The 27,912-nt window shown below is 41.5% G+C and overlaps 1 protein-coding gene across 1 annotated transcript in view; it reads right to left on the reverse strand.

The window, feature by feature from the left end:
• Positions 1–580: 580 nt before the first annotated feature.
• The window catches only part of B3GALT1 (beta-1,3-galactosyltransferase 1), a 207,974-nt gene continuing 180,642 nt past the window's right edge, over positions 581–27,912 (reverse strand). Inside the window, exon 4 of the mRNA XM_072121819.1 lies at positions 581–5,121. Coding sequence (XP_071977920.1) covers positions 3,959–4,939 — 981 coding nt within the window. The 5' untranslated portion in view covers positions 4,940–5,121 and the 3' untranslated portion in view covers positions 581–3,958. The remainder of the gene's footprint in view (positions 5,122–27,912) is intronic.

The following is a 27,912-nucleotide window of genomic DNA, read 5'->3' on the forward strand; positions in this document are numbered from 1 at the left end:
TGTTGAGAATAATTGAAGTGTTTGTCTCTACTGAAAATGAGTAAAATATATATTTTTTTGTCTTTGTATATTGTTACTCGCTTAGGGAAACCAAAATAGGACCCCCAGCTTAAGGCGTCTCCAACACAGTTCTCAAAAGAACCACATGCAATAAAAAATCTTTGCAAACCACAGTATTTACACCAGAACGTAAAAAGATCCTCAATACATACACCTTATATACAAATGTACTGACAGCAGAAAGAAGAATTCACATCTGTCTGTGTTCCGTACTGTCCGGGTTTTTCGGATCCTGGACAACGTCTCTAAAATGTTATAAACAAATGCATAAAAAATAACATCAGCAGGACACGATCTTGTGATGTAAGAATGATATCATGAAACTGCTCTTTTTTTAGCCAGTACCTTCTCAATGTAGTTTACTTTATAAATGTAATATTAGAATAAGGCATTTATATATATTTTACAGGAGGTTGAGGTCATTCATTTCTTCATCAAATTTTGAGAATGTACTTTGATTTTGACATTTTTGATGTTAGCGAGAGTTTTGATAAGTAGCATATATATATATATATATATATATATATATATATATATATATATATATATATATATATATATTCAATTACTGTTTGTGGGAGGGGTATTCAGGACTCTCACTGTCAACCACTGTGTGTTGGTGGGGAAATCAGGGCACTCACTGTCTTTCACTGTGTGTGTGTGGAGTAAATAGGTCTATCACTGTCAATCACTGTGGGTGGGTGGGGTAATCAGGACTCTCACTGTCAATCACTATGTGTGGGCGGAGTAATCAGGACTCTCACTGTCAATAACTGTGTGTGGGCAGAGTAATCAGGACTCTCACTGTCAAACACTGTGTGTGGGTAGAGTAATCAGGACTCTCACTGTCAATCACTGTGTGTGGGTGGGGTAATCAGGACTCTCACTGTCAATCACTGTGTGTAGGCAGAGTTATCAGCACTCTCACTGTCAATCACTGTGTGTGGGCGGAGTAATCAGGACTCTCACTGTCAATCACTGTGTGTGGGCAGAGTTATCAGCACTCTCACTGTCAATCACTGTGTGTGGGCAGAGTTATCAGCACTCTCACTGTCAATCACTGTGTGGGTGGAGTAATCAGGACTCTCCCTATCAATCACTGTGTGTGGGCGGAGCAATCAGCACTCTCACTGTCAATCACTGTGTGGGCGGAGCAATCAGGACTCTCACTGTCAATCACTGTATATGGGCGGGATAATAAGTCACTTCTTGGGAACCACACCCTTACTGATTCCTATATGCAGAGAAGACACACTGTAATAGTAAGAGATGAGATGACTGCCTTGCTCATGTAGGTATTAATACTGTTGAAAAATGTGTGAATTTAAATGAAATATTCCACATTATAAAATACTGTAATTACTTGCATAATTTTAATTCTAGTAATTAGTAATATATATAGTTGACCTGGTTCAGATTTCGTAAAATTAATAAAGAATGTCTGTTTTATTTGTTTTTTATATGTTTGATTGTTTTGTACTTTATGATAAACCAAAATCATAGTGTAAGAACGTCAGAGAATCATTCCTGTTATTTTGTAGTACGGTAGTTATATGCAAATACCCAGGTTACACTGCAAAGCTAGAGATGACATCTTTTTTCTTTACTGTCTACACAAATCCATTTACCAGAATTATTTGCAAAATATTATTTTTTCTAATAATTCCTATTCTTTTCCGGTTAAACCCAGAGACACCTGAAGTCTGTATATGGTTTGCATAGGACTGTTTACCATAGTAGAATTTTTTTGTTATATCTTGAGTTGAAATTTTTTTACATTATTTTAGATACATCAGAGCAGTAGTTGTGTCTGAGTGGGCTCAGTAAAAGAGCTATAGTACCATTGATATGGAAATACTTTACAAAACTAATTTTAGGCTTTTGTGCAACAAAAATTGTGAATCAGTTGTAAATCTCTCTTAAAAGTCAACCCCTCAAAATAATGTATATTATTTTATTTATGTATAAGCCGTTATGTATGGTACTCTATGTAAAGAGTGAATTTCTACATTGGGTGGGATTAGCAATGGTTAGGACATGGAAATACATGGCTGAACATCATACACACATTAGATGGTTGGCCAGTTGGGTTCTGCTCACCTAGAAGTATCAACAACTATCTCAGGCATATTGGGGGATATTTATCATCCGCTGGCGCTCATGCGCAAATTCGCAGCCCGATACATCAAGAGGCTTCTGCCTCTTGATGTATCAGGCTGCCAGCAGCGCAGCGTTTATCCTACGCCAGGCAGGGCCTGGCGTAGAAAAAACACAGCCGGCGACTTTTCACGTATAAAAAGTCACTGGCAGCAGCGAGTGCGCATGCGCCGGGACAGTAACGCCCCGCGCCGGCCCACTCCTGTCCGGCCGCGCCCCCCCCTTCACGCCCCTTCACACCCCACTGGCGTGAAGGTGGCGGATTGGGGAAAATAATTGCAAAAGCTAGCAATAAGCTAGCATTTGCGATTATTTCAGGGCCTCTGCGCCACTGGCGGTGCGCAGAGGTCCTGATAAATATGCCCCATTGTATGTATAGGCTTGATTCTAGGTATCCGCCTCCTGATATATGTCTTAAGTAAGACTCTGACATTGTACTGAATATGGTCGATATATCAAGACCAACACGGAACCTCTTAAGATTTCTGTGGCACCAAAATTGAAATCTACACTGGTCAATGGTTGGCAAATCTGGAAGCTCATGGTGTACCCTTCCAGTCAAGCTTGTTCACTGCTATCTTTTTCTGAAAAAGGCCAAGATCTTAACTTTTTGCACACAAGAAAATCCGGATGATAAATCGGGTGGAATGTACTTGAGACAACATTACTGTCACCTGACCATAGCATTTACTTGTAGCGGTCAAAAGGGGGAGTTCACTATAGAAATTTTTGTAGATCCCAACCGGAGGGGTTTTCGTCATCTTATATATTCATGTTTTGTAGATGTGGGATAGAACTCAGAAATCCAAAGCTATATCAGGAACAAAGAGGTCTCGGCTGTTTTGTAGCCTAGAGCCACACTCTTTATTCACAGTGGTCCCATATCCACAAGACACTTATAAGCAGACATTTTGTTCTTTACCTGGTAATAACACAGTGATTATGTGATTGGAGACAAGATATTTGGAGTACTTTGTGAGAGCTTTGAGTGTAAAACACTAGTACAATATTTAGCCTTATCCTATATGGGGTCGGGATAAACTTTTTGGGTTTTGCATTGAAGCCTGATCATTTTTGTATTTGCCTTATAAAGTGAGATTTCTTACTATGTATATGTTTTACATGTGTTTCTAGAAACCTATTGCACCAATACTGCAGGACTGGTAACACTGATAATAGAACAATCAGATACATTGGGGCACATCTACTAAGGGTCCACGGACCGCGTTTCCGGTGGGCTTTCCTGAATATTGCCGTTTTGTGCCGAATTGCCATGGGTTTTTGGCGCACTCGATCGGATTGTGGCGCATCAGCGGTGCCGGACCCGAATCCTCGTCGGACAACGCACCGCGGAATCGCGACGGGACTGGGTAAGTAAATGTGCCCCATTGTGTCGCTTCTCATCTAGAATTCGAGGCAACACAGAACATTCTCAGTACAGTCAAATACATAAATGTTTTCTGCGTGTCGTGACAACACCATGGCTACATACAGGTATGATTCTGATTACTTGATAATATTGCACGCGTTGAAATGATGCACAGATGATGACGTCGTGTCGAATCCAGATTGTGTTTTCAAGTCATCAGTCAAAGAACTACCCTCAAAAGTTTTTATATTTCACAAGAGACCGGAGTCTTAAAGTCTCTAATGGCCAGCAAAAGTGAAAAAGTTGTAGAAAAGTCTCCTTTTTTTGATTATTTAGTCTTCATAGTAACAAAAAAACACCCTTAAAAAAAACTTAACATCGCAGATGCTTTTTGCTGGACATATCATTCCAAATTCTGTGCATTTCTTCAGGGCCGATCTGATGCACCGTAATGACTCTGCGGTAGCGGCACAAGCTGTAGGCCATTTTCCAGTGATTAAAGCCACTGTTTTGGAAGGGGTGTATTCCCAGTTTTCGTAAGCATAAGCCCACGTATACGTCCTCCAGGTGTAAAAGTCTTGTATGGAGAGAAGTTTTATAAATGAGCTCTGCCACATCGGCAGAGAATATATATCCAGTTCCAGAACAAAACGGTGGATAGTTGCTCTCTGGGTACAAGTCTCTTGGCATGTACCATTTGCTTCGGACATCCCGTATAGGGCCTCCATTGATGACGTACCCAGTGAAGTATCTCCGCCGGGGTTTGGTGGTGGGTTTCAGCAGTTTGTATATCAGGTTGTCCATATTTACAAAAATATCACTGTCTGTTTTCATGACGTATTTGGCCTTTGAGCAAAACGTAGCCACCCATCTCATTCCCATCATTGTTTTAAGAGTCAAATTATGGTAAGAATCAATGAAGTCTTCTACAACGATATCATGAAATATCTGGCTTTCTTGCTCCACCATCTGATTCAAAACAGGGTCAGCATTTTTGCCAAGAAGGAAAAGTGTAACAATTTTAATCCCCTTGAAGTTGCTTTCGTTGCCCCAAGTCTCTCGAATCGCTTGCCTTGCGTCAAACTCCTTATGGGTTGTGCTGATCAAAATGACCAGGAATGGGCTGCCATTATTCTCACATTTTTCTGGCTCATTGATAACAAAATCAAAGGAATGGGGGTTTATGGGTCGAGTCCTTATATTGCCAAAGGAAATGTTTTTTTGGGATATGACGATTTTGTTCAGCCTGTAACCGGTGTAGTTGGATGTCGGGCGGGTGACACTCAAATACCAAAGAGCGCTGGCCCAACACACAACTGTCAATATGTATAAACATGACACCTTTGAGGCCATAGCTTCAGAAGTCTTCTAGAAAACGTTATCTGTAAACTTTCTCCCTGGTACCTTGATCATCTTCTTGTCCAAGGAGAACAACATATCAGTTGAGTGGCCTCTAAATTTGGAAGAAAATGGTCTAAAATCCAATGGCAATCAGTGCTTCTTCTGTTGAGGTTTCGGAAACTCCATCGCCAAAACTGCAATGCAAAGACAGACAAAAATACGTAAGACATTGAATTGAATCAAATTCTACATTTATTTTTATAATAAGTTTAAATGTGATGTCCTGTTGTTCCATTATTCTTTATCCCACAGGATAGGAAATGATGAGGACCTGAACGATGGGACCCCCACCGATCACAAGAATGGTTTTCCTTTTCCTACTGATGAATAGAGTAACAAGTCAAGAATGTGTCAGCTACACGTCTGAGAAGATGGCAGAAAATCTCATTGTGAAGACACAATGCATAGCATTAGTGGGAATGTGTTGACCATTCTTGTGTTTGGGGTGGGTCCCATTGCCTGTACGCATGAACATTAGTAAGGGCAAAATTAACTTATATTTGCTGCTTGCTATATCTTTGTACCATGAAAGTCATATGTATTACTGAATGAAGAGTACAATGATGTACATGGTAACCCGAAGAATGTATCCACGATAAATATAATATGACTATAATGAGCCAAATACTACAAGATATTTTCAACAATACTGAATAGCCACAGACACACACACCTACATTTGAGGTCCTAAATAGAGTACATATGGCATTGTAAAGGGCAGCAGTTGTGAACCCATTGTGCTATCCTGCTGGTTTGACTTTGGCCAAACACTAAGAGAGTTATCCCACGACCCCTCTGGTATTCGCCCTTTATCCCCTATACAGGGATCTGAACTTTGCTGCGGAGAGGTTGCAAGGCTTCTACCTCTTGTGGTGGTCCCAGTACAGATAGCAGCTGGCCCAGCAAGCACAAAGACACTAGTACGTGGTACCAAGGGCTTAGGAAAGTGAATGGTTTGTCCAAAGTAGAGGCAGGAGGCGAACAAGTGGGGGCCAGGAAACAGGCAGAGGGTTGTGAAGGTAGCAAAGGGTCAGCATACAAGGAGCACAGATCAAGAGTGGAATAAAAGATCAAGCCAAGGATCACACATGGGTAGTCAATGATCGCAGATACCATACAGAAGGACTACACAGATTAGGAACCTTTGCTCAGGCGCTGATGAGCTACAGGAGTCACCTGGGGATCCAACGGCAATAAGTAATAAAAAAACAATCTCACCAGTTGTGCATTATAATATAAGCCATTTTTTGGGTAGCCCGGGGACCAAGCCTTCTAGGGGATCCTCAGTTACGACCACCCCACACTCTGGCAGCGGTGACCAGACATGGGCTCTTGAGTCCTGACTGACCTCTTGGCTTCAGCGATCATTATCACAGGACGGTAGTGGGACATACAGTAACTCCCAGACATTTCATATACAAAAACATTTAGTTTCTTTGTGCAATCCCTCCAGCAGAGGTGGCCGTATCCAGGGACACAGTCTTGTTTCTAATGGACCATATGAGTTACATTTATGAGAAATTATCTTCACCCAGGTACATTTTTTTAATAACATCCAATTGAAGAAATGAATATATGGCAGATTTCATAGTTTATACGGTTGAAAAAAGACACTTGTCCATCAAGTTCAACCAAGGAAGGGAAGGGATTGGATGAGGAAGGGATTTAGGGGAAACAATTCTATATAACATAACCATCAATGTTATTTAGGTGTAAAAAGGCATCTAGACCCTTCTTGAAGCTCTCTGCTGTCCCTGCTGTGACCAGCGCCTGAGGCAGGCTATTCCACAGAGTGACAGTTCTTATAGTAAAAAAGCCCTGTCGCCTCCGGTGATTAAACCTTGTTTTCTCCAGACGGAGACAGTGCCCCCTCGTCTTTTGATTTGATCTAATCTGAAACAACTTTCCACCATATTTTTTATATGGACCATTCATATATTTAAATAAATTAATCATGTCCCCTCGTAGTCGTCTCTTTTCCAGACTAAATAAATCTAGTTGTTTTAATCTTTCCTCATAACCAAGACCCTCCATACCCCTTATCATTTTTGTGGCTCTACGTTGAACCCTCTCCAGCTCCAGGGCATCCTTTTTATGGACCGGTGCCCAGAACTGGACAGCATATTCCAGGTGAGGCCGAACCAGTGCCTTGTACAGGGGTAATATTACATCCCTATCACGAGAGTCCATACAACTTTTGATACACGACAAGATCCTACTAGCTTTAGAGGCAGCTGATTGACATTGCATGCTGTTATTCAATTTATGATCTACTAGTACCCCCAGGTCCTTCTCAACAAGGGACTCTCCCAGATTTACTCCCCCAAGGACATATTTTGCCTTTGGATTATTGGCCCCCAGGTGCATAACCTTACATTTATCCACATTAAACCTCATTTGCCAAGTGGATGACCAAACATTCAGTTTGTCCAAGTCACCCTGCAGCCTATGTACATCCTCCATAGACTGTATTACACTACACAGTTTGGTGTTTATGAAACTGGATGTGAATGCCCAGACGAGAATACCCCTTTAAACCTTTCCGAACCTGACATTTCACCCTGTAGGTGGGAATCCGATTTTTAATACCCCCACATGAGAGGGCAGAAGTAATTACATAATCAACGGACAATGTTTGGGTCATTAGTAAATCTATGGATCTATGCAGCCCCACACCTCGTCTATATAAGATGGCCCCACAATAGCCCAGAGGAACATAGCACTTGGTGGAGCACATCCGCTTCATTCCAATAATCAGTAAGGGTCTCGGCACTCAGATTTCCATACATGAAAACTTCTGGCAGGTTACCATGATGGATGATGGGTCTACTTGAAATAGGAAATTGTTTATAAGAGATTGTTAGCTACTTGATCAGACGTTACTACTGGAGACACCACGGAAGATGAAGAGACAAGACAAAAAAATTATGATTAGGTGGTAAGAAGTACAAAAAGATCTAAAATTGTGTAAGATGATTGGATTACAGAACTATATTCCTAAAAAGACAGAACCTGCTGAGACTGAGCCTGTTCTAACTCCGCGGTCACTTGGCATGGGTATGTGGCCGTCTTTGTAAAGGAATTTATCGGACCATGACCTGGCACCTTTCTCCCCAGGTTACTGAGTAGCTGGAATGTGCCTGAGATGAAATATGTAACTCCTCCAGAACTCAATGATCAAGTGATGAAAGACAAACTGTTAGACTGTGATGGCCAACCCGAGGGCCCGGAGACAACCGAGATCAGATTCCTCTATGCTCTTTGGAAAGTTACTGAGGCTGAAAGAAGATATTTGTCCATAAACCTTTCTTAGACATAGTTATTTGATCCGTAGAAAAGGAAATTGAAATAACATCCAATTTTGCATCACAGAGAAAAAAAAACAACTCCTGTTAGATAATTTCCATAGATAAATTAAAAATCTTTCCACAGCATATTACTTAGAACATTCAATGCCGTGAGATACGGTATCTTGTACTTTTTCAATGCTGTCTTTGTATCTTTGGAGATCAATAATTACTTATTACTATTATTACTACTACTGTAACAGTAAAGATTCCTGTCTCATGTAGAAGGTCTGATACTGATCATTGTATGATCTTTCCTCACATCTCCAGGTCCTTTCTGAAGCTTTTTCAGTTGATACATTTTCTACTTTTTCTTGTATTGATGGAATTGACCTACATAGCATACCGTAGTTTATCCTGTGAATACAACATTGCTGAAAGTCCCTTGGAAAATCACAGTAGAAGACGGCCCCATGCATTGTGCAGCTGCCAACCAGCCAAACTTCCATATCTTTTCGCTGTAAAGAAGACACTGGTGGCAGTGCAACTGTGGGGTCTCACAAACACCAATCTCATCAATTCTGTGGGGGAGATTTATTGTATGAGCAGAACTGTTCTAGTTGCTCATGGTAACCAATCAGAGCTCTGCTTTAATTTTCCCATAGCTGTTTACAAAATGAAAGCTCAGCTCTGATTGGTTTCCTTGTGCAACTAGAACAGTTTTACCTCAGGCACTTCTGCTAAATCTCCCCCTGTATGTTTATGCTGGAAATACCCTTTAAAGGGACAAATAGCAGAGAAAAACTACTTTTACATATAAGCTAATTAGTTCAGGCGCTCCTGTGCACATAACATAGGCGGCCCGGAGCTTCTTCATCTAGTAATTATGCACGCCTAAATTATTTTATTTACTCCCATGTCCTCCCACCCATCTCCCTTAGGGTTGGTGACATCACCCATGTCTCGGGAAATCTCGAGAAAGCTGACCGGCGGATGTAGCTGCTTGATAGGGGTGTACGTCGCACATGTGCGAGACTTCCAGATAACCGGATGATGTATGATAAGCCAGAAGAGAGCTGGATGATAAATTATCAAACGGGAATCATTTATTCTAGCTATTAAGACTTCAAAAATATAAATTGGGTATCTCCATAAGCCTACTGACCAAAAGAATAAAAGGGAGGTCAGGGGTGTAACTAGGAGAGGCAGGGCCCCATAGTAGACTTCTAAATGGGGCCCCCCGACCCCCTTAGAAAGTATTCACATTTATACACTCATGTGAACACAATTGTGCACTGATATATACATTCATACACTAACACAGATCTGTCCCAGTAACTGCTGACCACATGGGGGCAGGAATTAGGGATGACAGATCCCTAGTCCTGTCTTTCTGATGTCCCCTGCCTCTCTCTCGACATTTCATGCTGTGTGCTGAGGAAGATGTGCACTGTTATATACAAAATGGGGCACATTTACTTACTCCGTCCGTGGAGTTCCACAAAAGTGCATTGTCTACCAATAATGCACTGTGCCACGATTCACTAAGATCATGCGCGCGATATCCTGCATGTGTCGCTTCCCCGCTCAGGTCCGACAGAGTTCACCTTCTTCTTCCTGGTGCATGTAAGTGCATTGGATGCGACACAATTTGAAAGTAAAATCCTGCGCTCAGTCCGAATCAGTCGGCCGCCCCCTGATTTCTGTCGCATGGAAAAAAACTATCACAATCACGTGTGACACAATCCTAGTGCAGACACCTGTTAAATACCTGTCCGAGCCGTACAATCCCCGAAAAAAGTGCAAAGTCCTACGAAATTGCAGTAAATGAGCAGCAATATGCTGTACAATGGTATGGGGAATGCCTCAGTTAGTGTATTCCTGATGATAGGTTCCCTTCAAAATTTCAAAGTTTACCATTATCCCCTACAATACATTATTAATTTCTGCAATTATGTATATTCTCACCTTCACTGATACATTGTAGCATTAGACAAGAAAAAGAAGTCTGTTATAGAGAACCGCAGCCCATTCTCCGGGTGATAAATATTAGGTCAATAAAGTTTTACAGGATGTAAACATTTACCGACAGCAGCTGAAGATTTTAGTTGGAAGCCGCACGTATGTTGTGCTACACATTGATATAAGTATAATTTACGTGACTGGATTCGGATGACAAGAAATTAAAGCTGTGAAAAAAAAAAGTTGTGCTTCAAAATATTCACGTCTATGAATGGCATAAAATAAAACATAAAAGAGTTAGTTCTATGCATCTTAGAATAGGCTGCTCATAACAGGAAACAGCTCCACCCTACTCTTTAGGTTGTGAACGGTATTGCACCTCAGACAAAAGTAATAAACGGGTCATATTTTATATTCTGGAGTACAAGATGTATTATAAATACTTTAACATGTATCTCCTATGTAAATGGCTTGCATTCTATTTTATATACGCAGCCCCCGCGCCGATCAATGCGTCTCCATGGCTACAGACTATAAAGTAGGGCTCCGCTCTGCAGTTTAGTCATTTTGGCTTTGCTTCCATTCTGTCCTATAAACCTCACACACCAGTCAGAGGCAGAAACGCTCAGGAACTATTTATTTCCCATTATATTCATGTCCTGGAAGCGTCGCGCATACATTATGGAAGATTTTCTGAAGTGATTCAGCGGCTTGTGCTTTACACAATAGTTATTTACCAGCGCGTCTCTCCGGGTGGGATTCTGCGCCGTATCTCTCGCTGAGCTTTAGTTATGGGCGCACTATTATTTATGGTAAAACTTACAAGGGCTGCATCCAATTTCCATCCCCCAGAGTCACCTGAACAGCATTAATCTGTGATAACAATCTTCCATCCGTAAATACAAAGCGAGGGAGCATTGATCTATTGTTCTCCTTCCCGCTAATAGTAACTCGCATTACTCTCCCGATATCGCCACCGCAGCGCCACGTTCTCACGCGACGGGAAAAGACGCCAGGTTCCTTGTAAACAGAAGCATAAAATACAATGTTGCAATTTTCTTTTATGTTGCTTTTCCCTGTTTTTATTTTGGCAGTTTTTGCCGTAATTATATGTTGTGCGCCTGGAGTTGTCTATTCTGTTAACGGCTTTGTTTCCGGAAATGCAAAAAAATAAAAGACTTTTATGATGTTTTTATGACAATTTATTGAATTACAGATTTTGAAGAACTTGTTTAATTCAGTTAAATAACACAAAGGGAGTCAGTCACATGTGCATTTATCGGCTTATTATTCATATAGACTATACAGTTTATTTGAGCTTTATATTTGCTGTATACAGCATATAATCTATATCCATAGTGTAACTTTTCTTGTACTTTATAGATTGTCTCTCCAAATACATATGTTTGAAGTCAACATTTACTTACCTGGTCCAGTAGTGATCCTGCGGTGCGTTGTCCGACGAGGATTCGGGTTCTGCCCGGATTCACTAAGGTCCGTGCGCCCGATATCCAGCAGGTGTCGCGGCTGCGCCGAGGTCCGCCGGAGTTCACCTGCTTCTTCCCGGTGCATGTAAGTGCTGATCTTGCGGCACATTTAGTTTCTTAAATTCTGCGTTTTTTTCGAATCCGTCGGGTTGTCCGACGGCCACGTCCCCCGATTTCTGTCGCGTGAAAGCTGGCGTGATTGCAGCTAAATCCCAGCGGAATTCAATGCAAAACGGAAAAATTCGGGAAACCCAACCAAAGTGTGGCCGCGGAGCCCTTAGTAAATGAGCCCCATTGTGTAAGGTTGGATTTAAAGAGAACCTGTCACTAGGAATGTCATTTTCAGCTGGTGACAGCAGTAACTTAGAGAGGCAGGGCCCCATGGCAGACTTCTGAATGTGGCCCTCTACCCTCTCAGAAAATGTACATACTTGTATACTTACACATTTATACACTCATGCGAACACATTTATGCACTGATATATACATGTATACACTTACACAGATCTGTACAGAGTAGCTGCTGACTGCATGGTCATAGTAGATGGCAGGAATTAGAGATAAGAGATCCATAGTTCTGCTGCCGCCTCCCTCTCCCCTGACATTTCTTATCAGATCTGCCAATTCATTCTGTGTACTGTGGAAGCTGTGTACAAACATACATACCATTTATATAGTATGCTCCACAATGTGCAGAATAACATGTATTTAAGTATATAATGGGGGCACAGCCTCCATTTTTTAGTGTGTCAGGTTGGATGCCGAGGCCCCCTGACACTGCGGGCCCCATAGCAGCTGATACCAACTATAGTTACATCCTTGGGTTGTAGGTGCCTAAGTTATGCTGATTTGTCACCATGCTCAATAATTTCAGAAGCTTATATTAGTTTAGTTCACATTACATGGCTTCCTGCCAGCAACGTGTAGTGAGTCCCAGGGAGGGGAAGCTGCAGCCTGTGTGTGCCTGTGTCTCAGTTTCCTCTCCTTCAAACTCATTTAGCTCCCTCCACCCTCCCCAGTTTCTATTATTTGCATTGAGCAGATAGGGGAGGGAGGGGGAGGGTGTGGATGAGAGGGTGAAGGCATCAGGAAACACAGGCTGCAGCAGGTAGGGAGTCAGGTAATGTGAATTAAACTTATGTAAAGTACTGAAAGCTGACAAAGACATTTTTAAAGTCAGCATAGCAGAGGCAATTGGAACCTGTCACCAGCTAAAAATTACATTCCTGGTGACAGGTTCACTTTAAGGACAATTAGAAGAAACCTGTCAACTCGAAACAACTCAATAAACCCCAAACAAGACTTTCATTGTGTTTCAATGGCTCTGATGCGGCTCCCGTACGTTGCGGCTTCGGACCAAAAACAACAATTTTACCCTGTATGCTCAAGTAATGTGCACAGCGCCAGAGCGAGTGACAGCTGACCGCCATATCACTGCTGCGTGTGCAGAGCACATGTAGAACCGGCCGGTGCCGAACAGACAGGCGGGGGAACTCAGTGATGTTAAGTTGGGAGCATGAGGAGACGAGGAAGATTAACTTGATACAAGAGCTCTCCCCCCTCCTTGATCTCTGATATAAATGGCTTGTACTGGGGAGTGGGTTAGGATATAATAACAATTAGAGAATTACTTGCACATGACTTGTTTTACCTGTTTTTATTGCACGACACTCATGAATAATGGACATACTGGGCCTCTTCCTCTAGAATGTGCTAAAAAACATTATCATGAAAATTTTGCTTAGGAGGAATAATAATAATAATAATAATAATTCCTTTATTTATATAGTTGCACAGAGCTTGTCAAATCAGTCCCTGTCCCCCAGGGGGTTAAAATCTAATCAACCTAACAGAATGTTTTAGAGTGTGGGAGGAAACCAGAGGACCTGCCCACAAGGCAACTAAAGGCAATGAAAGAGTCAAGTTAACCCTTAATGTAGTCACATTGAGGGTTTTTGAGACTCAAAAGTCTCACAGGACTATATACACCTCTTCATGTATCTGCCCTAAACATAGAACTACTGCTAGTGCAACACCGTACAAAGCGAGAGTCATGACTTTTGAAAAAAGTCTCATAAAAAGTCTATGGGGGTCATTTACTAAGGGCCCGATTCGCGTTTTCCCGACGTGTTACCCCAATATTTCCGATTTGCGCCGATTTTTCCTGAATTGCCCTGGGATTTTGGCGCACGTGATCGGATTGTGGTGCATCGGCGCTGGCATGCACACAACGGAAATCGGGGGGTGTGGCCGAACAAAAACCCGACGGATTCGGAAAAACCGCCGCATTTTAAAAAAACAATGTGTCGCGAAAATTGCACTTACCTTCACTCAGCCCGGCTCGGTGAACTCCAGTGCGTTCCGATGCTCTTCAGCGCAGCAACGCCACCTGGTGGACGTCAGAGGAACTACCTTAATAAATCCCGGCCGTACCCGAATCCAGCGCAGAGAATGCGCCGCTGGATCGCGAATGGGCCGGGTAAGTAAATCTGCCGCTATGTGCTGGGACTTTTTATGCATTTTGAGACTTTTTTTGGGACTTTTTGAAAAAAAATCCCAGACAGAAAATAGACCATATTCACATTAATTAAAGGGCCAAAGCCACTTCAATGGGGGATATTTATCAGGACCTCTGCGCACCGCCAGTGGCGCAGAGGCCCTGAAATAATCGCAAATGCTAGCTTATTGCTAGCTTTTGCGATTATTTTCCCCAATCCGCCACCTTCACGCCAGTGGGGCGTGAAGGGGCGTAAAGGGGGGGGGGCGCGGCCGGCCGAGCGGGGGGCGCGGCCGGACGGGAGTGGGCCGGCGCGGGGCGTTACTGTCCCTGCGCCTGCGCACTCGCTGCTGCCGGCGACTTTTCATACGTGAAAAGTCGCCGGTTGCGGATTTTTCTACGCCAGGCAGAAAAAAAGCCAGGATAAACGCTGCGCAACTGGCAGCCCGATACATGAAGAGGCAGAAGCCTCTTCATGTATCGGGCTGCGAATTTGTAGCGGCGGGGCTATCATACGCTGGCGCACGAGCGCCAGCGTATGATAAATATCCCCCAATGGATCTGATGGGCAGCAGAGCTCCAAAATTAGACATAGAACTGTGCCTATGTTAACTATCTATAAGTCAAGTTTAGCTTTGCTATATCTGTTCACCATTTATCTTGTGTATAGAAATGAAAGGGTTGTTCCTTTTTAGGTATCTTTGAATAATCCACATTTTGGGGGACATTTAATTACCCATTCCTTAGCGTTCCATTAAAGTGCATTGTCCACCTGGAATGCACTGTGCCGCGATTCACTACGATCGAGTGCCCGATATCCTGCATGTGTCGCTTCGCCGCTCGAGTTCACCTTTTTCTTCCTGGTGCATGTAAGTGCTTGATCTTGAGACTCAATTAGAAAGTTAAATCCTGCGCTCCCCCCCCCCCCCCCGATTTCCATTGCATGAAAGCCGGCGCACAATCCAATCGCCTGTGACACAATCCCCAGTTAAATATCTGTCACAGCGTTGCAAATTCCCCAAAACATCAGAAAATCCGGCTAAAGTGCGATCTGCGGACCCTTACTAAATAAGCCCCGTTATCTCAAGTCTGACCGTGAACATCCCTTTTAGTCAATAGGAGCCCCAAAAATATACTAGTTAAACAGGAAACCCCAACTTTTTCACTCTACATGTATCAAGTATTTATGACAAATCTTTAAGCCAGACTTCCGATGCATTTAGCTGAGTTACTGTCATACATTGTATCTTCAATCTCGTGCACATAATTGAATGCACTTCGCCCGGCACCTGCTTCTCCGGTTATGTTATTTGTTTTAGAATAAAGATTATATGTTCCAAGTCTTCCCAGACCCCAAGGATGTTCTTGTGAACGTGTTTCCACTTATCAGAGAATACACGAGGAGATACGGAGCAGGCACACCGGGGTCTTCCCGCAGAGCCGAGAATAAACTGAAATTAAATGATTCCGTCTTGTGGAAGTAAAAGGACTTTGTAAAATGGAGATTCCCAGGATGATCTCTCCCTAAGAACACAATTCAATTTCCCTTCTTAAGTCCCAGGATATAAACACAGATGTTCTAGTACATGTTTCTTACATATTGCTCCATCCTTTAGATGATGCGGAATAGATACACACACACAACTCTGCTGCATTGCCTTGGGATTGTACAACGCATTTTCATTAATGCTGATAGGAAACGATGGCAGATACTTTCAGCGGCGATCTACAATGTACGTCGCCCCATTGCATGTGGAATGAGCCTGAAAAGCTCAGCACTTAAGGTGATGGTTGGCTGCAATGCATGAGAGGCCTCATTCGTGTTTCAGGTTATTATATTCGTTACTTGGAATTGGTATGTGTTGTTTTTCCTTTTAAAGAGGTATTCCCTTAAAGATAAAATTCTTAAATATACTTGGTATAACAAAATTACAGCATTTCACAGATATTCTAACCAGTCTCTATCAGCACTACTGTTGTATGTTATAGCCGGCATTAGATACGACCATAAATTGAGTCCTATTCTTGGGCAGCTCAGATTCCACTCACACGAACAGGTCTCACTTGTACTGCAAGAGAAAGAGGAGATGGGGAGGAGGCACTTTCTGTCCAGTAGGTGTACAAGAAACTTCAGACAAGATAAGTGTCTTGATCTGAGAAGGTGAGGGAGCTGGGGGCATAACAGTGTTGAGTGTGTTTGGTTAGGTGAGATAGAGTGAGTGCTTTACTGTGTCTTATATCCATCTCATGACTCCCATATGTCTCGTCTCTCTTTTTGTAAGTGTCAGATATTAGTAGAATCTTAAAAAGTTAAATAAAGTGTTGATAAACCCTGCAACCTGATAATCTAAGCACATTGTCAGCACACAACATCTTGTCCTTGAGCATAGTAAAGAGGAATCAGGAAATGTCTGCTCAGCTAGTGCCCCTCAACAAAGCTGTATATTATACTGAGCAGCTAATGCAGTGATAGGAGCAAAAGCAGCAATAAAACTGAATAAAATTAAAGGGTTAAAGGCTACCTTTATCTTGTTAGCTTCACTGGGGGATACAGATTTGTAAACTTTTTTTCGTGGGCAAACCCCTTTAAGTACAATATATTTTATAGGGCTTTTGCTTTCATTACAGTTGATATTGGGTTAAAAAATTACAAAGTTCAATATCATTTAATTTTAAAGTTTTATATCAAAATATTTACCACACAAAAAACCTAAATATGCTTCTATTTTGTAATTTTTAATAATTTTTTTTTCCAAATTAACTTTCTTCTATTTACACCTTTGACCTTGCAACTATTCTATTCTGCGGGGAGTGGATTTAAGATACAATCAGCCTCCTTCATCCTCTATGGTCCCTTCTTATTTCCCCAATAGTCCCTCATTCTTAGCAATGCTGACATGTACGGTAGAGGCTGTGCTCCTTTCCCGACAAGCAGGGCAGACAGCTTTTTCTATTGGCTTACACAAAGAGGATCACCATGCATACACTTGGCTGTGGGGAAAGTGACAGAACATACATGTCCACCAACTCAGCTCATCAGGTGGACATGCACATTGTTATACAATTTTAACACCAGGTGGCGCCGAACAATAAAAGTAAATATCATGACTCTTCATTGGGGTCAATATTTTATGGCACACATAGTTTTTTAAATGGTCTCCTAGAAGCTAAGATAATCTGCAAGGCTGTTCCTTTCTAACTGCAATGCTTGGTTTGCTCAGGATGGTATTTTGTAGAAAGGTTTCATTCAAAAGTATTCCCTAGTGATTCGAGAGAAGAGATTTTACTGTAGGAGGTAATGAATAATAAGGTTATGTTCGCTTTAGGAATTTTCCTCCATCCTAGTTATTTATTCCGAGCAGTTTTCCTGAACAGCCCCTTTTTCAATGGTATCGTAGATTTAAGATGATGCTTTAAAGGAAATCAACCATTGTGGTTGATTTAGTGGTTTTGATCCAAGCACCCTGACAAGCTGGCATGTGCCTTCTAAAACAGGATCCATTATTTTAAATTTAGCTTTAATGGCTTATTTTTTAAATAAAAAAAGTACTTTTTGTGAATATGCAAATGAGCCTCAGGGGCTCCTGTGTACATCACTGAAGCCCCTTCTGGATCCACTGGCTACTAATTATTCACGCCTTATTTCAGCGCCAGAAAATCAGTGACAGCTGATGACGCCAGAAGGGACTTCTGTTGCCTACACAAGAGCCCCTGAGGCTCACTTACATATTTTTAAAGTCCTTTGTCATATAAAAAATAAGCCATAAACAACTAAATGAGGAACGGATCCTGTTTAGGGGCACATGCCAGCGTGGTTGATTTACCGTACTTTAAACCATAGGGGAAAGGTTATAGACTGTTTCATAAAAATATTGTTGACTAAAATAACCATTAAAGAGGTCTTCTCAGATATTGTTAAAATTTTTCATAAATATCAGAGTGGATGAGATCCAACATCAAGATCCACAAATAATCAGCATCCACCGGCACCAGAACTAAGACAAGGACTTGACCTCAAAGTGGACCACTAATTCATGTGTAGTGATCAAGGAAAGTTATAATAGCTCAGCTGAAGTAACCGTAAACCACCACTACACAGACAATGGTGCTGCACCTCCAAATCCATGTTAGTGCCAGTAGCTGCTGTAAACAGTTCATTGGTGGAGGTCTTGGTTGTTAGACCCCCAGAGATCTGGTATGATAGGTCGTCAATACATTTAACCTTGAAAACATGAAAAGTTTTGAAGAAAGTGCTGGTAGTGTGAGGTCACTCAAACCCGAATACTTCAAAGTTATTACCCAACAACCAAAACTACACAGTGTTCAACAGGTAGACAATCCCAAGCTTAAAGGCTGAGCTTCCTAAAGACTTTTTCTCCTGTAAAGCTCTAAGGAATGGATTGAGACTACATTTGCCCGTAATAGTCATGTGTTTTAATCCTATTTAGAATTTTTAATCCTATTACGCTCCACAAAACATCTGGTGCACTTGGCGTGTGATGTAATTATGCATATTAAAATATTATGTGGCTATGGAAATAGTCCCAAATGTAGCACAATAGTATACACACAGGTTTTCCAGATTCACTTTAGGGCCCTTGAATTTTAAAGGGAACCTGTCATCTGGAAGGTCATTTTTACATGATGACAGGTTCCAATAGCCTCTGGCATGTTGATTTAAAAAATGCCTTGGTTGTGTACCTGAAAAATTCCAGTGCTCTATAATAATTTTTGCTAACTTTATCTAGCTCCCTGCCAGCAGTGTGTGGTGAGTCCTGATGGGGAGGGGGCCAAGCAGTTCATATGGCACAATTTGTCTTCTTCTCAATTTCTCCTATACTCATCCTCACTCATTTCTCCCCCATCCTCTCCCCTGCTCCCTCCTCCCCACACTTATGTCAACTCACTTCCACAAGCAATTCTCATTTGAACTGCCCCCTTCCCCGGGACTCACCACACACCGCTGGCAGGGAGCAGGCTATGTAAAAAAAATCACAATCAAAAAGCAGTGGTTTTCATTGAAATCAACATGCCAGAGGCTATTGGAACCTGTTATCATGTAATAATCACATTCCTATTGACAGGTTCCCTTTAAATACATGGAAACCATATGGATTCATCTCCATATCTATTGCTCTCACTATAGATTTCTCTCTATAATATCTGGCTCTGGTGCTGGTACTAGCATTGTAGTGGGCACCGTTGTAATGGGCATTTAAGTGTCTGGAGGTCACTGGACCCACTTATCAGAAACCTCAGCAACAAGTCTTGACAATGGACATCACTAAGGTCACTGATTGGCCGACATTTTTTAATCTAATGTATCCTTTGCAAAGTACCATTCCAGAGCATCCATTGTGCCAGAATATTCATACACAAGATATTTCAATTACCGAATAGATCTAGACATTTTCTTGTAACTTTTTGTGAAAAATAAAAACACATGTTTAGCCTCCGGATCAGTAAGACCTTTGGTTAGCTACAAGTTTCCTTCATCTGGACATATTATTGTATTGTACCATTAGCCCTGGTGGGATATTAGAAAGAGTCGTATAATGTGAATCTCTCAATACATTTGGTGGGAAATAAGGGATGAACACTTATAGTCATTTTTAGCGCTTGGCTCATTAGGTGTTTTGATGTCTGTATCTCTTTTTTTATATTGTTCCACTGGTGTCTGGAGCGCTGAGATCGGATGATACTTCATGGAAATGAAGCAGAAGAAATATACAAATACATGGAAAACATAAATTTGATAAATAGAGACATAGAAGAAAAAGCATATGGTGGGGTAGGAACAATAATAACGGAAATGTGATGACCATAAAATGTGATGGAAACGTTGTTAGGAGCGGTTTTGCTCCTATTTTATTGAATAATTTTAAATCAAATCTACCATCAAAAAAATCTGGATAAACCAGGGACACTTACTCATATATCCCGGCACTGTAACTGTGGTTATCTTCTTATATTTGTTATCCATGGCCTCCATCATTCTAAAATCAACTTTTAAAATTATGCTAATGAGCCAGAATTCACAGGCTGTTACATTCCAAAGGAGCACTTCCCCCTCCTACTGTGTGCTCACTATAATTACTGATTACAGCATTACTGCTGATGATTACAGGAAGTGCAGGGGGTAGGGGGAGACTGAGACACCCTGCTAAACATTGTAACAACAGCATGTGAAGCAGAGCACAGAGGGCCCATAACCCTTCATTCTTATTAGCATAGTTTGAAAAGTTGATTTTAAAACTAAGGAGTCCATGGATAAGAAATATAAGAGGATTACACCATTCAAGGTGCCTGGATCTATGAGTAATGTCCCTGGTTTATCCATGCTTGATTTTGATAGTAGATTTAATTTAAAGTATCCTGTTGTTAGTTGCATATTCCATGTAAAATCCTCTGCCACTAGGGGGAGCTCACTGCATACTTCCTTCTAAATGAAAGATATTTTGCATGCCCTTTTTCTTTAAACATAGACTTCCTATGCTTGCTGCCACCTCTAAGAGCTACACAGATTTAATAAATGAAATAGTGTTAAGTGATTTAGAGGGTTTTTTTGATGACCCATCCTTGGGATAAGTTCTTATGATCAGATTTGGATAGGTGGATATCAACTGTTTTCTGCAAATGTAAACAGAACATCGAACAAGTAGCAGACAGCTCTACTCTCTACATAGTGGCCAAAACTACTTAGCAGATCTGTAATTACCTGTTCTGACCACTACGCAGAGAATGGCACTGTATGTTTACTGTTCTATTCTCTGTTTATCCGCAGCTGAGAACAACTGATCTGTTGGGATGTTAAAACCTCACCAATTTGATACTGAGAACCTCTCTCATGGCTATGTCATCAATCTTTTTATCCAATAAACCTCTTTTAGCTTTATAACAATTCTGTTCAAAAGATTGTGAGGCTATTTACTTACTCGGTCAAGTCGCGATCCCGTGGCGCGTTATCCGACGAGCATTCGGGGTCGGTGCAATTCATGGAGCTTGCGCGCCCAAGTTCCTGCATCCGTCACTTCCCCGCCGAGGTCTGCTGGAGTTCACCTGCTTCTTCCCAGTGTTTGTAAGTGCGTGTCTTGCGACACAAATTTAAATGTTAAATCCTACGCGTTGTCTGAATCCGTTGGGTTGTCCGACGGCCCGCCCCCCAATTTGAGTTGTGTGCAAGCCGGCAGAAATCGCCGGGAAACCCGACGAAAGTGCAGTGTTCGGACCCTTAGTAAATGAGCCAGCGTGCTGTAAATCTGCTGAGAGAAGGAAATTGAGTGTCTCCTTCATTCTTTCCTAGGCATGTAGCCGGTTAAACCGGATGTGATACATCAATGTAGCTGTAACAGAATAAACAACAAATTCAGCTCTGCTACAGGTGTCAATTGATTTTATATATTGAGAAAGGCTTCGGATGAAGCTGAAATGTAGCAGCTTGGGAATAAACACCACTTGAGTTATTCCACTACTATTGGAGTGCCGTTCATTTTTTTATTTATACTATATATATATATATATATATATATATATATATATACACACACATATTGCACTTAGGATAGAAAAGGTTAAAAAAAAGCCATCATTTTCTCAATCTCAAGGACGAGCCTTCAGAAGAGCCTGATCTTTATCGATCTTGGCGCTGGCAGCTTGTACCAGTCTGGATTTTTGATGTTGTGCGTTCCTAATCCCCCCAGGTAGCACTATCAATAGTTCCCATCCTGCACCCGCCCCCCTCCACAGCTGCGCTGACTGATGTGAAGTGGCAGAATGTGTCGCTATAATAATGTGTAATTTCATCCACTTTGCATGTTTACGGCGTATCCAATTTGCTTTGATTGCATGTACAGAATCAACGTGGAGGACGTAAAGCAAACATACACAGAGCTATTTCCTGACACGCTACACACTGCTGCTCTCATTATTCTATGGCGGCACATGCAGATCTCTGCACATTTATAGCCGGTAAATTATTGGCCGGGCCAGCGGTACAGAAGTAAATTACATAGCGCAGTCATCACGCAGTAATGATGAGGTTGTCCGCTCACCTCGATCCCCTGCCGTCTACTTCTGCTTTCTGCTTTCCTGCAACGCTTGGACATGATAAACACTGCTCAAGTGTGTCGGGCACAGGTTAATATAGTTGTGCTTTAGAAATTCAACAGGAAGTTTCACAATTGTAAGTGATGCCGGCAGAGTCACTTTTGCTACCTACTGCCATGTAGAGAAGCGATAGTAACACGTCACCCGACGATTGTGCTGCCAGACGAATGGTGAAAATATAAAGGAGGTCAAATATTATAGTCAGCTTTGCTAGATGATGCCAGTGTAATGCAGGCTCTGGGAAAAGGCAAAGAAAGTAGACAAAGAGAGTGGGCCCAAGCCAGAATTCCCTACCTGTTTTCCTCACAAACCCTAGTGGTAAGGAACAACTTGTTGACAATCCCTTCCTATGCTAAAGTGCAAAGCAAGGAGACAAAGACAAGACAGTACAAACAAATAAGAATAGCTTCCAGAGCCGGGTCACAACAGAGAGAGCCAACGCAGTACAAAATCACAAGATAGTTGAATAGTTTGCACACAAGCCAAAAGTCAGGTAAAAGATTCACAAGAGTAGTATGGCGCTAACAAAGAAACATCTTTAACCACCACCCTAGCAAAGTTGGGCACGACTTTTATGTGAAATCAGAACCCCGGCCTCAACAGGGATTGGGCCAGAACTTAGAGAATGGAGCTCACATTTAAATTGATGGTCCATTCAGATGAAAGATGAAAACAGATTTAAAAAAACCTGTAGCTCTCTCTTCATTTATTTAAACAATATGTATGAGCAGAATTTTTATGGACAGTTTCATTAAAGTTTGCATTGCCATAATTTGTGCCAAATGTATCCACTGACAAACATGGGGCATCGGCAGTGGCGTAACTAGAAGCTGATGGGCCCCAGTACAAAGTCTGTGCCAGGCCCCCGACTATAATGTATGGTTTATAGTAATAGTCTTCTCATATGGGAAACTGACACCATAAGGGCCCCCTAAATCCCTTGGGCCCTGGTGCAACCGCAACCTCTGCACCCCCTCAAGTTACGCCCCTGGGCATCGGAAAAAGGGAACCTTTCACCACATTTTTCACAAATACAGCTGGTTGCAGGTTTCAATAGAGCCCTATTAGCTAACTGACTAACCCTTCTTTTATCTAAAAATTGTTTCCCTCAGATCCCCATATAATATTTTTTATAATTTTACCAGGGATATCTACAGCGAGTCAAGGGGGCGTGGCCTTATTGGGCTGAATCCAGCAGCTCGCTTGATAATTGGGCGTTTGGTTTTGAGATAACAAATAAAGATATGAAAAAAATATAGAAATTATATTATTTATTAGTAGTTGCTTTTAGGTGGCTTTCTTTCTATTAGGAGAATAAGGCAATAAATAAAAACCAAAGTGCATGGATTTTGTTAAAAACTCTTCCAGTAATGCATAAAACACTCTCTCGGATACTAAACGTATGAAGCAGTGTTACAGTGTCAGGGCAGCCATGTACCTCCTAGCTCATCCCTAGCATCATACAGTAAATTTCCAGCATACGTCGAATATTGTATAATTTATTAGTTGTTTGGACTGAAACCATCCAGTATGGTACATGCTGATGTCTGGTGGGCCACATATGGTCTATCAGCGGGGGCATACAACAGCTATAGGGGTAGCAGATGTAGCAATCATAACTGATCTCCATCATCTTGATGGCACATAGTTCATCCAGCCAAAGTGAAAAGGATGAATATAAGAAGAAGGTTTTGTCGGAAGTAGAGGTCATGAACAAAAATGCATGGACAATTCCAAGATCTCAAATATATGACTCTCAGTAGAAGGTCCTGGGATATAAAATACTGCAATACAGCTAATGAGCAAAACCAAAAGATCTTAATATCAAAAAGGAACATAAAAGGCACAAAATAAGAAAGTGGAAGATCTTAAACTCCATATAAAATGAGACGTTGTGGCATAAGGTCCATAATTTGTGAAATTCCTTTGGCCGTAACCTACCGTAGATGATGTTAAAGTGACGAGTACATCTAAGGCACAATACAATGACACGTAACCAAGCCAAGAGTGACAATAAGAAAAAGATTTCATCCCCGGAATCTTGTCTCTGTTCCGCCAATCTATTTGCAGTCTTGCTGGAACTTTCTATGACATTTGATGTATTAATGAATAGAAACTACTGAGGACCAGGCCTACTTTCAACTTAGACAAAAGTCTCCACAGTCCCGACTCACCACACCGTCTATTCAGATAGAAAGTCTTAATATATGAAGCAGGAGAAGTATAAGTAGGAAGATAAAGGTTGAGTGAAAAGTTTTAATGATGCTTGTCACAAAAAGATATTAACTCTCTTCCCTAAAAGACTGAACATTACAAGCTGGATGAAGCAGAAGTCAGAAAGAAACCGCATGGTGGTAAGATGTTGTGTACTGAGGACAGCGGCTCAACATGCGTAATAATTCAGGGATTAACAACTAAATATTCAGGTATCAGATTGTCTTGTTGTATTGTTTATAGTACTGGTCTCTTCAATAGGTGGAAGATATGGGTCCCTAAGGCTCCTGGATCCGGGAGAAATCTTACCCTCTGGACCCCCCTCTGTAGCAGCAGAGCCCCCCCCCCCCTTAATGTTCAGCATTAAAATATAAGCCAAGTTGTTATTTTTCTGCAATTTTTTTTGTGCTGAAAACCGTGGTTTATACTTGAATATATCCGGTATTTACATTTGTAATATTATTGTCCTGTTGTTTTCCCTTGGAGTATTTCTATAATATCCTCTATTACATGCATTGCTGGGTCATATTATAACTTCTATATTATTATATTATGCTCCACTTTAGGACAGATATTACTCTGTAAGGGGGGGGGGGGCGTTTATGTGGCACAGATCAGTGTATGTTTTCTTAAATGTTTTTTTTATTCATTGCCTATAAAGATTGTTATATTTTTGGACCATATATTCTTCTTTGGTAATATTTTTTTGTTAGATTTTGTTAGATCAGATTTCATTTTGACCTTATCTTTTACAATTCTTTACTTTCCTGAGGTTCATCGCTCCCCCAACCTGGTTGTTATTGGCAGTGGTGAGCTTAAGGTTGAACCTGAACTTGTGCATGAAGTCCTGGTTCGGGTGCCCTAAGCTGCAATATTTGGCACAGGCTTGAAGTTTGGGTACAGTCACTTATTTTCGGAGAACTATATCTATAACCAGAAGTCCCAATGTTTTGCACTAGTGGATACTTGGAGATCACTGTTCTCACGATAACCAAATTCTCAATGGTCAGATGACCAGTGATGAAACATCGCTCTTCTACCATGTAAGATCTCTGCTTCCTGTCATTGGATTCTTCATTGTAGACTTCTAGGGATGAGTCTTGCTTCTGGTCCTGGGATGATCATGCATCGCTCGGGGTTTATATTTATAGATCCATCATCTACGTTACATTGTTTGCTAGTTCTTACTGAATTATCCTTAGGTTATTAAAGGGATTATCCCAAATTAAACAATTATCACCCCTATACAGGGCACATGACCAGTGTCCGAGGGCTGGGGGTCCCAGTTATGTGATCTCCCACAGTCATGATATTGGATTATATTCCCTTTGGTCATTTCATACCATACCAATGAAATATGAATTATTAGTTAATTGTTAAACCCAACGTGGTGCAGATTGATTATTTAGCAAATGCTGTATTCCTATAGGAGATTTGATGGGGGAGGAGCTTGTCATAAAATGAATGTGGTGTCTGAAATAGAGGCAGCATGTTATATAGCAGGTAGAGGAGAGCAGATGCAGGCAGCATGTTATAGAGCAGGAGGAACTGAGGAGATTGTAAAATGTGTCCTATCTGCAGTCAGCCTGTTATAGAACAGGAGAACCTATGGAGATTGTAAATGGTGTCCTATCTGCAAGTAACATGTTATAGAGCTGGATAAGCTGAGTAGATGGTACATAGTGTCCTATCTGCAGGTAGCATATTATAGAAGAGGAGGAACACAACAAATTGTACATACTGTCCTAAGTGCAGGCAGCATGTTATAGATCAGAGCTAAGCAGATTTTACATAGTGTCCTATCTGCAGGCGGCAGGTTATAGAGCAGAAGGAGCTGAGCAGATTGTACATAGTGTCCTATCTGCATGTGGCAGGTTATAGAGCAGAAGGAGCTGAGCAGATTGTACATAGTGTCCTATCTGCAGGCAGCATATGATAGAGCAGGAGGAGCTGAGCAGATTGTACAAAGTGTCCTATCTGTAGGCAGCAGGTTATAGACTAGAAGGAGCTGAGCAGATTGTACATACTGTACTATCTGCAGGCAGCATGTTATAGAGCAGAAGTAGCTGAGCAGATTGTACATAGTGTCCTATCTGCAGGCAGCAGGTTATAGACTAGAAGGAGCTGAGCAGATTGTACATACTGTCCTATCTGCACGCAGCAGGTTATAGAGCAGAAGGAGCTGAGTATATTGTACATAGTGTCCTATCTGCAGGCAGCATGTTATAGAGCAGAAGTAGCTGAGCAGATTGTACATAGTGTCCTATCTGCAGGCAGCAGGTTATAGACTAGAAGGAGCTGAGCAGATTGTACATACTGTCCTATCTGCACGCAGCAGGTTATAGAGCAGAAGGAGCTGAGTAGATTGTACATAGTGTCCTATCTGCAGGCAGCATGCTGTAGAGCAAAATGAGCTGTACAGATTATAGGTACTGTCTATTTGTAGTCAGCTTCTCAAAGCTGATGAAAGTGATAGATAGTTTTATGGAAAAACTTTCATCATAAATTTTAATAAATTCCCCTCTGCTCATGTGGGGCTTAGAAGTCCAGTGGGTCCAGTGGGTGGTCCTACTAAGTCACTGTTGCCCATTGTCGCCTGCTGAACCCAGTAAAGACTGATATTTTACTGAATTAGTGACAAGTTATACTGAAAAGCTACTATACATATATACCGGTGTATACCTGTAGTGCTCCGGTGACATGATGAACTGAATTCTCATAGTGACACGTTCCCTTTAAATTAAGGACATATATGTATCAGCTGATCCTTACACATCACAGACCTCTCCAGTTGATCCCTATGTTGTTACCCCCCCTGTTCCCACTTCAGGTATAAATTGCATGTAAGAATATGTTAGTAGAATGTGACGCTTGAGTTATATATGGCCGCCTATTCCACTGTGTGCGGCTCTGCTTGTTCAGGAGCTATAAATATTATCAACCTGCCTGTGTACAAGTCTGCAATGAAATGAGTAATACCCTCACATCTGCTTTAATATTCATTCTCCATGTTGACATTTAAAGGCGGCATCTCAGCCTCACACGGAATATAATACAGTATTAAAGACGTCGCGTACAGCCCAGGGTAACCGGGGATAATCATTTTCAGGTTTTCATGTTGACGCTGACCTTTCACCACCAATCCCAGTGTGCATATCATTATACCTTCCTCACATACTTGTGTATCCTCAGCTGCTATCCTACACTGTATAAGGTTATCTTCTACTGTAATCTCAATGTGTAGAGGTTGGATGAAATGAGTTTTGTCTAGTACAGCAGCATTCACTTCACGGCCGTGAATTACAATACTAGAGGCAGATTGTGTGGCACCGTTTCTAGAAAAAGTAGACCATTTCTAGAAATCACAAGTCT

The sequence above is a fragment of the Engystomops pustulosus genome, chromosome 8, assembly GCF_040894005.1.
Source record: "Engystomops pustulosus chromosome 8, aEngPut4.maternal, whole genome shotgun sequence".
NCBI classification, from domain to species: domain Eukaryota; kingdom Metazoa; phylum Chordata; class Amphibia; order Anura; family Leptodactylidae; genus Engystomops; species Engystomops pustulosus.